The 13,648-nt window shown below is 41.7% G+C and overlaps 1 protein-coding gene across 1 annotated transcript in view; it reads right to left on the bottom strand.

Annotated features, from left to right (window-relative positions):
- CDH2 (cadherin 2) overlaps positions 1-13,648 on the bottom strand; it is a 266,906-nt gene that overhangs the window by 75,335 nt on the left and 177,923 nt on the right. Inside the window, exon 3 of the mRNA XM_075270599.1 lies at positions 6,281-6,507. Within this exon, the coding sequence (XP_075126700.1) occupies positions 6,281-6,507 (227 nt within the window). The remainder of the gene's footprint in view (positions 1-6,280; positions 6,508-13,648) is intronic.

Raw genomic sequence — 13,648 nt, 5'->3', positions numbered from 1 at the left:
TATGACAGCTCTGGAGCAGTATTTCTTACAACTCTGTGTTGTACCGTTCCCCATTAAAAATACATGAGTATATGACAAGTAGGTGTTAACATTAAGGGGCATGTCTCTACACAGTCTGATTAGAGAGGCAAGGATAATGGTGACACCCAGTTGCCAATTTATTCATAAATATATAGGAGGCAATAAAATGCATGGGTACAACCCAAAATTATGAGAACAGATGCCACTTTTGTAGAAAACAACTTAAAAGCCTTATGCAAATGATGTAGTTGGTGTCCTGGAGGCGGGCCTTCAACACTGGGGGCTCTTGTGGTTCAGGAAGGATAAGCGATGTTATAGTAGTGGGAGGATCAACTCCCACTACACCAGATGGAAACATCAATGCCCTCAGAGCTGTAGCCCCACCCCCAGTGCACCAATAGCCTAATTTGCATAAGATTTCAAAATAGTTTCTTTGCCAAGTCTACAAAAGTGACTTATATAACAGCGGTATGTTGTTTATCACTGTAATGTGCCCTGGAGACAGTTGACTATGCTTGGGAGAGGTGGTAGACTCTCTAGTCCTCTGGCCTAGGGCAAAGCCAACTGCACATGTCTGCTGGCCACATTTTCTTGTGGCCGGCAGGCAGGCGCAGTTGGCTGCCCGAGGCCTAGAAAGCCAGTGCCGGAAGAAGACGCGAAGAGATGCCGTTCCTGAAGAAGGTGGAGGCAGCGCTGGAGATTTCTCTCGCAGCATTGGGACCGCCCCCAGTGCTGTTTGAGTGCTGGGGCCTGCCCCCAGTGCTGCAAGAGAACTCATTTGCATACCGACGAAGACCGGGATTTCTACTGAAAGGCGGCCCGGAGAAGACATCTAAAGGTAGGAGAAGAATAGCCTTTCTTAAGGCTATTCCTACGTGATAGGGACAAAAAATTGAGTTTTAATGATAGGATCCCTTTAAGATGAATGGATACAGCATTCTCCATGGAAAGAGTGTTCTATTACAATGTCTTTGTGCAAACACTGGGGGCGTATATGGAGATTGGTGTGATTATAATAAACAGTATTTTTGGAAGCCTGTGTTGTATTGGGGGGTGGGATGGACTGGTGGGTGTTTAAGGGGTAAACAATAGATGCAGATCTTTTTCTATGTGGAATTTGTATAGCTGAATGTTTGTGCTTTATAAATAATACTGAAAGCATTTTTAAGATGTGATTATCACAAAAGAAGTAAAGAATAAAAAACGTTGCGCAAAACTGAATCTAGGCTTGCCGTAATATACAATCGCTGGCAGTGCCGCCCTCTAACTAATGAGCTATCTGTGCACAGCCTAAAGAATAGGGGCTTATAATAGTACAGTACAGGCTTTTATCATACACCTCTGTAGTTTACTCTGTATATAGCTATACATGTATTACATACCCTTTGTGACTTCTTAAGCAAAGTCTTATTTGTTTTAGCCTGTAATACCAAGCTAAGCGTATACCTATGAAGGCGCAGCATGAGTCCGCAAAGCCCCTCACCCTGAATACTGAATAAGTGAAGAGATTTGCAGGATTTATATTATAGTCTATCATGAAATCTGCCACGATCCAAGCAGAAAGCTTAAATCAGACTTTGCTATGCAAAACTGTCATGCAAGTTCCAAAGCCACATTAAATATGTACTGGTAAAGAAATGTCTCAAATATTTATGACCCTATTAAATCCCACAAAATTAATTCTGTAATTATTTTAAACCTATGTCAGGCAGGATGGATGCTCTGGATGACCCACTTTGCACATTGATCATTAATCTTATGTGGGTGTCAACGGTCCTCTCGGTTTCCACTCATGGATTATGCGTCACACAATTCTCTTTTATAAGGGTGGGTGTCTACTACATAAAACCCCTTCCACACTGGAAGCGAAGTTCTCTTAGGTAAGTAACAAGAGGGATTTCCAATATCTCCTTGCAAAAAAGACTTCATAAATCTTAATAAGCTTGTGAAGGATGATGGAAAATGTGTAGAGCTGAGAAATGCATGAAATATAGCCTTCCAGTAAAGCCATATCGCATTATGGCCACTTCTACGACTTTATATTTTCACGTGCTACACATACTGCTTAAAGATGTCTCCACTATTGGAAACCCTTTGACTAAATACTCCCCCATACCTCACTATAGGTATGCAGAGGTAACATGGCTACCGGGCCCTGGGGCCTGAGGGGGCCCAAAGGTCTCTCTACAACATAAGAAGACAACTGTGTTATAGATGGCACATGGAAAGTGGGAGCCCCATTACGGATTTTGCACTGGGGCTTGAAAAACTTCCGGTTATTCCCCTGTTCCCAAACCAATAATATAAGTAGAAACAGAAAATACCTTTGTGGCCATAAAACGATGAGGCCATGCAGAGATAATGAGGCAAATCGGGCCCACCCCGAATATGCGCGCAGGCTGATCTGCATATCCATAAAAAGATGATTATCTCTGCACTGCTACATTGGTTTGTGGCCATATAGGTATATTTATAGTCCTATTAAAGGCTCCTACACGGCATTATTATTGGCTTGGGAGACATTTTGGACTTGACAAACTCCCGTTAACAAGCAAGAAAGCTATTTACTAGTCCTATATCACAAAATCTTAATTCCTGCAGTTTAAAGGAGTCATAAGGTAATGAAAATACAATACTCACCTCTCACCGATCCTTCGCTGCTTCCATTCCAATGCTGTCTAGTCCTTGCGTATCTTACTTCTTGCTGCTTCAGTACACTCAGGAAATGCCTGGAGATGTCTGTTCAGCCAATAACTATCTAAATAATGTCACCACTGGTGGATGGGTGAGCTGAAGTAAAGGTTCAACCAATGCATGTCCATGGACACCATGAAGTAAGGACCAGCAGAGACCTGGGAGAGTTGGAACTGTAATAGCAAGGGTTCAGTGAGACCATATACAGCATGAGACAACAAATAGTTTTTTCCTACTCCATCAGTATGTGACCTGTCAGGTCCAACACACACAGAACCCGCACTGATCAGCTGTTGCAGCAGCCTCCATGTATAGAAAGCTGTTTGAAGACAGAGAGTATACGTAGCACTGCTCCTATAAAAGTAATAGGAGTGGAGGGATGGAGGTGGGGGAGGGGGAGCAGCGACACATTGGCTCAGCTGTTAGCACTGCAGCCCTACAGCACTGGCCTCCTGGGTTCAAATCTCGCCCGGAACAACATCCTCAAGGAGTTTGGATGTTCTCCCCATGTTTGCGTGGATTTCCTCCCATTCTACAAAGACATACTGATAGGAAAAAAAAAGTACATTGTGATCCCTATATGGGGCTCACAATCTACATGAAGAAACAAATTAATAGGAGTGGGGCTGCAATTTCCAGAAGCACCTCTATGCGGTGGATGGGGCAACTATGCTGCTCCTATTAGGCTCCATTCACACTGAGTAATGCTGGCGTTTTTTGTGCTTATTTTGGCACATAGCGCCGCGTAAAAGCCGCGTTTGCATCGTGCTATTTTGCGGTTGCGTTGTACGGCGCAAATGCGGTGCTATGTGCCAAAATAAGCACAAAAAACGCCAGCGTTACTCAGTGTGAATGGAGCCTAACTTGTGGAGTTGTGCTGCACATGTTCCCCATCCCCTAGCAGATTTCAGTATCTCTCTCCTTAAAGGGGTTGGCCAGGAATTTTTTTTATACAGTGGCCTATCCTTAGGATAGATCATAAACATCTGCGCAATATATAGTACAGATGCTATAAATGGCCCTATACAGCTGACTAATTGGGGGCGCCTGTCAATCTTAAGGAAAAAAAAAACAAACAAACTGGCCAACCCCTTTAAGGAGACCCTTATATATTCATAGTCTATTATGAACATTGGTCTCATTACAATGTAACTTTTTCATATAAACAAGCAAATCATTCTATGCAGGAGCTGCTACATATGTACTTCCCTATTGCTTATATAACTAAGAAGTTGAAAGAAATGCTACAAATCTCGCTATTTTTACTTACCTGCGACTCTGTGCATCTTCATTCACAAGCCAATTAAAAATCAAATCAATAAACAAGAGCTGTATTGATCCACGGATACATCTATTTGCAATTAAGGCCTCTATTCACATACAAAGGACTATGGCGCAGTAGTACAATTTGATTAGACGATGACACAGACAGTGAATAGGGGGCATTTTCATCAAAATCACATTTTCTGGTGTGAAAGAAAAGGACTTCGCTGGTACTAGATGTGTGCTCAGGTTATCTACTCAACTGACCCAATCGTCATTACTGGGATATCTTTGTGCTTTTTATGACTTGTTAAACAATGTAGTTCATAAAGTACTACGAATGGAAACGGAAGCTACAGTTCACTCCAATATACAGAAAGGACTGACCCAGGGATCCTGTGAGATGCTGTCACATAACTGAACATAAACTGGATTTACGGTTTATTTATGCAAGTAAAAATGGCATCAATCCATAAAATTCCAATTCGGCCTTTAGGTATTAAAATATTGCAGTATAAATCATACTAAAAAAATAAAAATAACAGCTCCTGTGATATGTAGAAAATATACATCTACTACTATACTGTCCAGGGTGCAGACTGCTGGCAGACCTGACCCAAAACCTCTATACTGGGCCAAAAGGTCCATTAATGTCCACCTGAATAGTTGCCCCTTTGGCTATACATAAATAAGATAATACACACTTATATTTCCACCTTTGCATAAATGGACAAATAGAATATATTGAATTATTAATTTGCGCAACATTTTGACCCATCCTAGCCTAGGTTCTTGTGCCAGGTCACTAGTAACATCAGGCTTGTGAAGAGCTAACTAAGCTGAATGAATAGCTTGTCTGCTGGGGTGGCCCCACTATGGTCTCACCTACAGTACCTCACCCCATGGATGCTTCGAAAGTCGGCACCGATAGTCCAAACTACTATTAACCCATAATCTGCCAGCAATCAATGGTTACTAGATATATTGCACTGCACATATGCATATTTAAAAGTTGCATCCAATCCGAATTCCAGTATCTTGGGACAGAATTGCATGTAACTAGACACAGAACTCTGCTGTTGTTCCAGAATTCTGGTATTAGTTGCATTACTGCCTGGTACCAAAACAAATGCTTGCACTTATCTAGATAAATGTAAAAAGTGTTGAGCAACAGGAGTGAGAGTCTGTGGGTAAAATGTACCAAAGTTATTAAAGGCATAAATCTTTAGAGGCAAAATTCTGAACTAAATGATGCTACCTAATAGGAGGTATAAGCACATGATTCTGGACCAAAATATAATGCACATTATTTAAATATGTTGCTGTTTTCTGCCTCTCTAAAGTTGCTGCCACTAGGTGCTCTTCCCCCCTTTCCTAAGCTGTTCACTCCCTGTTACTAGGGCAAGTCAGTCTTTAGAATCCAATGAGCTCAAGAGGGAAACCAAGGAAATCGAAGGGGGTGGAATTAGGTTTCTTTTCACAAGGTCTGTTGCGTGGAAACTCAGCTTATTCTGCCTGTACACTGCTCAGAGATGAGTTTCTAACTTCTCACCGCTCACCCTCAGTGTAAGACCAGTTTGCCTACTTCTGACTAGCTGCTTGTTTTATTAGTGATGGGATGTTAATCATAGACAATAAGCAGCTTTCTTTATTGTGCTCAGATTTATGTTGTTCTGTGTCCTTTTGTATATCCTATATTATGTCCACTTTCTCAGATAGTTGGTTTATATATAGAGAGTTACTTCTGGTAGAATTACATGGGAGAGGGGACAAAATGATCTGTATTGTACAAATCTTCATCTTAAGACAGAACGGCATATGTGCTGCTATAAAACTGATACAATACCAAGTATGACGCTTCAATAGCCAAAGGACAGAAAGACCCTGCGGATGTTTCAGCTTTTTACGTAAATTTGGGTAAAATACTCCAAGTCTATGAAACAATTTGTGCCAATGGGATAGATCTTGGACCTCTTCTAAATGCCTCATCAGCTTCTATATTGTCTAGATGTTATTAATATAGCAAATCAGTCAACTGCACCTACAAGTATATATATAGAAAGGAGAGAAACAGAGGAATAGATATGATCATTTGTAAAAAGTTTTTTGGACTCCTTTTTATTATGCAGGCTTGCAACCCCTACTGCTTTATATGCTAATGATAAAACCCTTTCTATAAGCAAATGATATTAGGATGTGCCTGTTAAATGAGGATATGACATTTCTTCTATATGCTAAGACACAGGAAGGCATAACTGTCAGCTTTTACTGTCTTTTAGTGATTGGTATAAGATATGCCTACCGGTACTGGATCTTGAGCATGCTGCGGCCGTAGAGTGATTTTCACTGTAACATGCCATAACTCTTGGGTTTCTTCATCTTGGGCATACACCAAAAATTCTGTCTCTTTAGGCGAAATGTCAAAGGTTCTTGCAGCAAATATCACCCCGTCATCATCGATTCGAAAATCTGTTGGGTTACTCGTTGCATACTTTATCCGTCTTTGTGCACCACAATCTGTAAACATCACTAGAAAAAAAACAGAGAACACAATAGGAGTCAGAACCAGAGGCATTTATACATAGCTGTAAAACAATCGCTTAATCAATGGCGAAAGCAGAGCGAGAATACTCCACTGGAATGCAGAAAATACAATCTGCTCAGGTGAAACCAAAAAAAGGAGATAATACCGTCTGGAAGATGACATGTTTATCGACAGAATCATTGCCTGAGATGGAGCATTTAGAACCACAAGTGGGTTTGAGGATCGTTAACTGATGGTTTCTAAACTATTCCTCAATGAATAACCCTACTTACTTACTGCCAGCTATTCTCGTCTTATATCACAACTCAATAGTATGGGAACTTATCTGTAGTTAGGGAAAGAGTTAAGCTACACTTTGTATTAGAATTGTATTAGAATTGACCTTATATTAGAATTGACAAAATGACTCATTGCCCATTGTTAATGCCAGTCTTTATAAATGAGTAACCCCCTTGAGGCAATGCCCCCTCCATTGGGCCGTGCATCTACAGGGGAAGTATATGCCAGATCATAGCTGGTATAGATTTATAGCATCGTTTACTCCAGATTTCCAAAGGGATTGGTGATAAATCTGGTGGATGGCCAGCCACATCTACACCCCTTTTTGAACAGAAAAGTAAAAATTTTTGTTGCAGCAAAACCACAATTTGTGCAAGAATTGCAACTTTCTACCATATACCAGAAAACTGAAATCAGCTATTTCCAAAGCCATGCGCTGTTGGAGTCAGGGCGGGTTCACACCAGCGCCCGATCTCCGTTTTGAGGTTTTTGTCTTCTGCCGACAGGAGACGAAAACCCGGCATTCAGTGTCTGCCGGTTACGCTAGGTTCACACCTGCGTTCTGGTCTCCGTTCTGTGCTTTCTGTCTTCTGCATGCCAGAAGACGGAAACCACAGACCGGGTCCGGCCGTGAGCGGCGGTGAGAGTTTTATGCTCTCCGCCGCGAAACCGGATTTTTTAATCCGGACACAGAGTACTGCATGTCCGACTCTGTGTCCGGATTAAAAAACGAATGAATGGGTGAGAAAAACTGCAGGTTTCCGTATCCTGCTCTGTTTTATGCAGGAAACGGAAACCTGCAGAACGGACACCTGGGAGCAGATGTGAACGAGCCCGAGAGCCCGTGAGAGTCTTCTGCTCTCCCCTGCGAAACCTTTTTTTTTTTTTTTTTAACCGGACACAAAGTCCTGCATGTCCGACTTTGTGTCTGGTTAAAAAAAATGTTTTTGCCGTGGAGAGGCAGAAGACGCTCACGGGCGGACACTTTGCAAACCCATTCAAATGAATGGGTTTGAAAACTGCCTGCCGATTTCCGTCTCCTGTCCAGTTTCTTGGACAGGAAACAGAAACCTACAAAACGGAGATTGGGCCCACCCTCACTAGTTTTTAGTAGCAGAAGTTATGAGTACTGCAGAAGTGTCTCATTGAAGTCTATGGAACATGGCTGCAGTACTGAAAAAAGTACAGCAAATGAGCAGGGCAGACGCAACCTGCTACAGGAAACAGCTGATCTGCAAAGGTTCCTGCGTCCACACTGTACACACCACAGGACTAGAAGTGGTTGACTCCTGTCCTGTATAGTGGCAGGATGCCGATACTGCAGCTCAGAACCCATTGCTCCTAGTATATGGAATACAGAACGTCTCTGGGAAATAGCGTAATAAGCCCAGCAAATCTGAAGTAGTCTGACAATATCCATAATCACGATGGCCATCAGCCTGTGGTCCACTATAGTGTGTTACAGTGCAATACAGGGTTAAAGTCCGCTCGGCAGTGTCAATAAGAATTAGGCATCCGATGTTTACTTTGGAAATGTACTTACACTTAAATCTACCATATAAAATATTCACAACATTTAATGTCTGATGGTTAAAACGTAAACCATTCCGATGAGCGCGGGCGCGTTCTTAAAACTTTAATATACTAGAGTATTGTATAGAAATGCTGAAGTAGGCAGTATTACAGAACCGCAGCTGATCTATCACAGGAAATAGACATTTTAATCGAATTAGGAAACATTGTGAGAACAGCAAAAGTAGAAACTTCCCACAAAATGACTTCGATATAAACAATTCTGAGATTTTTATGAGTGAAGGGATACTTACCCAAATGGCCTACTTCAACATATTACCACTACTTATCATTGAATACGGGAAGCCGAGACTATTGTGCAGCTCAGACAACCTCTTATAGAGAACGGTTCAGAAAGAAACGTTTCTAATAGGAACTGGAGTTCCTATCATACATGGAGCCTAAGTGACTGTCTTTATCTGTTCCCAGCTGGAAAAAAAGATTGTTGTATCCAGTACTTAATGTACAATGCATCCTCATAAGGAAACATTAAAATGGAATAGACGGTTGAAAGTGTCATACTGTAGTTAGAGACTTCCATTCCCTTAACAATGTGACCTTACACGGTGACCCCATTTGTCAAGGGCATGTTTTGAAATTCAGCAGCTGGGTAAGGAAACATATGGAATACCACGAATTAACCTTTAATGTCTAAAGCCAGAAGGGATATGCAAGTCTCTTACAAATGATACAGAAGAAGAAATGTAGAAACAGATAAACTAACTAGCCGATGCCAGTGTGAAACACGTCCTGTAATATTTTACTGCGGAAAGAAGCTTTTAAGAGCGTGTGTTTACTGAATCCTGAAGTTTAGCCATATTTACACTAATATTCCAACAGAAACATTGTATCAGTGCTATATGTGAAAGTATTATACAACCGACTGCGGGGACAGGCTGACTGTAGAATGAAATGTTAAACTAGACATTCATTTTATGATATTCTTACATTGTCACTGTCCTTTCAATGAACTTTGCATAAATCAATGATATGAGTAATGTTAAGAAACTCTGTAAAAAATGAGAATGTAGAAAAATGCCTCTTCTCAATTTCCAGACACCCTCCCCACTCCCTGTACTGTGTATTCTCTTTTTATTCACTGCCCAAATTCGCCTTAAGGGGGGTGTTCAAATATAGTAATTTGATGCTGATTTGGGGCCAGATTGTGCCCCATATCAGTGTCAGATTCCACCCAGATTCTGTCTCCCATTGTTGTCAATGCAGCAGAATGCTGAAAAAATCGCCGCCCCATGTGATCTTGATTCCGCCACTCGAGACTCCCCGCTGATATGGCCCATTCATCTGGCCCTACTCAGGGGCGAAAAGTCGCAACAAACTGACAATGTAGCTTGTGGTCAGAAATTGGTGGCAGGAAAATGAAGAGGAATTCTTCACTGAGGATCAGATTACAGGCACTGTGCATACAAGTCTATGGAAAGTGGGGTGGAACGGGAAGGAAGGAGCAGGTTCTTCTCTTCTTTATGTGGACTGTGTATATGAGACATCGTCTCAGTTAGTCTCTGTTCCTACTGGAGCTTAGTCTTGGGAAAAAAGACAATTAAAGAAGGAGTCTGAAAAGATGAAAACTGGTGGTAGGTGGCAAATTAAGTCTTATAAGCAGCAGAAAGATCTTTATTCCTCATGTACACATAATTTATTCTGAAAAAAGCCTCAAAGGACAGACATACATTTAATGCAATGATCAAGAATGGTTGAGATTTGGAAGGAAGACCTCTAAGAGGTCCAACACATTGCACAGGGCTGTAGAACATTCAAACTCCATGCAAATGGTTTCCCTCATATTACTTGGATCTTGGGTTTAAAACCAACAATGCCAACCACTGAAGCTACCACCTTACTTCGGCAAAGCAAAATTTAGATTTCTGCTGGTGTTTTGTTACAAGAGTACATATTTTGGTGTATTGAGTCTGCTGCAAGGAAAATACACTGTATAAGCTGCACATGGGTGAGCTTGTTATATATGGCAGAGATGAGTCCTCCACTAAGGATGATGCTTTTTGCAGAGGCTCTATACTCTGGAAGAGAAGTTTCCGAAGTGGAACAACTCCTCCATGACATCTATTGTGGGAAAAATATGCAAATCTGTTTCCCAAGATGTACATAGGGAAACAGTGCCTCTGTTTGCTGCCCTCTAGGAGAAGCTCCCTTGAACATCATGCCCGACTTTCCAACAAGCCTTTGCTGGATGCAGGATTTTGCCAAGTCAGTATCCCAGCTGTGGACAGCGCCGTTTCAATCTGGTTGGATCTCTTCAGCACAGCCTAGGGAAAAGGGAGCTTCCCCTAGAAGGCAGCAAACAGACGCACTGTTTCCCTATTTACATCTTGGGAAACAGATTTGCATATTTTTTCCCATAATCCCTCCCAGTGGAGCTAAAATGGCTTTTTGTAAGACTCCACACACCTGAGAAGGTGGTCTCTCCTCAAGGAGTAACATTATCCCCATATTACATCCATTTAAGCTTTCCCAGGATTTCTGATTGACCATTCATGGTCTGTTAGACTCTACAAATTGTAAGGTGGCGTGCAAAAGCAGTCTCTCTAAGGAGACATAGTACCCCTTCTGACCCACATCTGTGACCACTTATCCAGCCATACCAGTACCCTGTTGAGGTTCAATAGCTCCAAAAACAGTTGTCTACAGACAGATCTCATTTCCTTGAGTAGGGAGCTACCTTCTAAGAGGTTGCACTAGAGTGAGTTTTCCTTTTTCCATCAATATTTCATATCCATATAAATGAAAGCCATCAGTAAAATAAAATGCCTACAAGCATTCAAGGTACTATGTCGCCTGTAAGTCGATGGACCTATAATATGTGCCAAAATTGCAGCAGAAATTAATGTTTTATTTTTCTAATTCTTAACCAAATTAGAGCGAACATTTGTTTCAAGAGTTCAATATGTCACAATAGAAAAAAATGTTCTTCATAATAGATCAAACCGAGTAAAACAATGTGCTGTATGTAGGGACTAATTTTCAAGTATTTTCTAGCTAAATAGGTTTGTTATTTGCATATTACTACACGAACAAAGGACATACAGTTTAAAGACTCATAGCAAAACGCCCAAGGTTAAGAAAAACATCTAACAAGAGCGGGCATTGTCCTAAGTTAGAGGCAGGTGGCAGAGTGCCATATGTGGGGTTTTGTTAGTGGCTGGAAACATCTTTCTTTGTGTGCTATGTCACAAATCAGCAAAGAGACATAGTGGCAGGATATCAGGAAACATTTCAGGGCTGTATAACAATGGGCACATACAAACAACTCACGGACAAATCTAAAAACTACATCTATAAGCTACATAACTTTAGAGTCTGACTGTGTTCTGACCTACTTCATAAAACACGGCAATGGGAGACAGAAAACATTGTGATGAGCTTTTTCTATTATTATTATTATTATTATTATTGTCTCTTTGTAATCGTATGTATTCTCTAACAAGTGTTTTTTTCAGTAAATGAATGCAAAAGCAGGAAAAGTTACAGAAACGACAAAGCTATCAACTGCTGCCTCTGACATTGCTGCCACTGTTACTGATGCCTCCAATACTGCTGTCTCTGATACTACTGCCACCGCCACTGATGCCTCTAATAATGCTGCCTCTGATATTGCTGCCACCAACACTGCTGCCTCCAATACTGCTGCCACCATTACCGCTGCCTCTGATACTGCTGCTACTGTTACTGGTGTCTCTAATACTGGTGCCACTGTTACTGATGCCTCCAATACTGCTGCCTCTGATACTACTGCCACCGCCACTGATGCCTCTAATACTGCTGCCACTGTCATTGTTGCCTCCAATACTGCTGCCACCAATAACGTTACCTCTGATACTGCTGCTACTGTTACTGATGCCTCTAATACTGCTGCCAATGTCATTGTTGCCTCCAATACTGCTGCCACAATTACCGCTGCCTCTGATACTGCTGCTACTGTTACTGATGCCTCTAATACTGGTGCCACTGTTACTGATGCCTCCAATACTGCTGCCTCTGATACTACTGCCACCGCCACTGATGCCTCTAATACTGCTGCCTCTGATATTGCTGCCACTGTCATTGTTGCCTCCAATACTGCTGCCACCAATAACGTTACCTCTGATACTGCTGCTACTGTTACTGATGCCTCTAATACTGCTGCCAATGTCATTGTTGCCTCCAATACTGCTGCCACAATTACCGCTGCCTCTGATACTGCTGCCACCGCCACTGATACCTTTAATACTGCTGCCTCTGATATTGCTGCCACTGTCATTGCTGCCTCCAATACTGCTGCCACCATTACCGCTGCCTCTGATACTGCTGCCATCGTCACTGCTGCCTCTGCAACTGCTGCCACCATCACTGCTGGCTCTGCTACTGCTGCCACCATTACTGCTGCCTCTGATACTGCTGCCACAGTCACTGCTGCCACCATTACTGCTGCCTCTAATACTGCTGCCACCATTACTGCTGCCTCTAATACTGCTGCCTCCAATACCGCTGCCTCTGATACTACTGCCACTGCTGCCTCCAATACTGCTGCCACCGTCACTGCTATCACTAGTGCTTACATGCAAACCACATTATGCAGTGCCATATGCAGATTTTGTAAGTGGTGAAACTTTTTATTCTACTACAGTTAAGAGACATTGATAAAATGGCCAGGGTCTTTAATGTAAATTGTATCACAAATATTCTGTTGTGTAGAATCTTGTTCATTGGTTAAAGGGACTCTATAATTTAAAAGTGCATTTTAAACTGGTGACTTGGCCACTTTGGGTCATGGATGAGTGTACTGTGCATGCTCAGTACGCCATCTTGGATTTTACAAGTATGCTCAGTAGCTCATAGAGCTACAATACAATACAATAGCTAAAACAACATATTGTGCAGGTGAAGTATGCTTGTTCCTTGAGAAATCCAAGATGGTGTATTGAGCATGCGCAGTACATTCAGGCCACGCTCCAAACTGGATGAGGGTACTGCCCATGCACAAGATTTGGGCAACGGCTAACGACAAAAAGAGTCATTAATTCACAATATTGCGTTTGTGCTCCCCAACCAATGATAACACCCAACAATGCTAACAAAGGCGATTTCTTTCAAAAACTATCGGGTGGGTCAGAAAAAAAAAGATATGGCTGGAATAGATTCCCTTTAATAAAAGTTATATACTGTGCTTAATCATAGCTTAAATTATATACAGACATCAGATGTTCTTTTGTAAAGAATGGCCTTCAAAAAAATAAATACCAAGGTTGTCTATCTTTAGTC

Source organism: Leptodactylus fuscus, chromosome 4, assembly GCF_031893055.1.
Source record: "Leptodactylus fuscus isolate aLepFus1 chromosome 4, aLepFus1.hap2, whole genome shotgun sequence".
NCBI lineage: Eukaryota > Metazoa > Chordata > Amphibia > Anura > Leptodactylidae > Leptodactylus > Leptodactylus fuscus.
The sequence above is the reverse complement of the archived record's forward strand: the minus strand, read 5'-3'. Positions and strand labels throughout refer to the sequence as shown.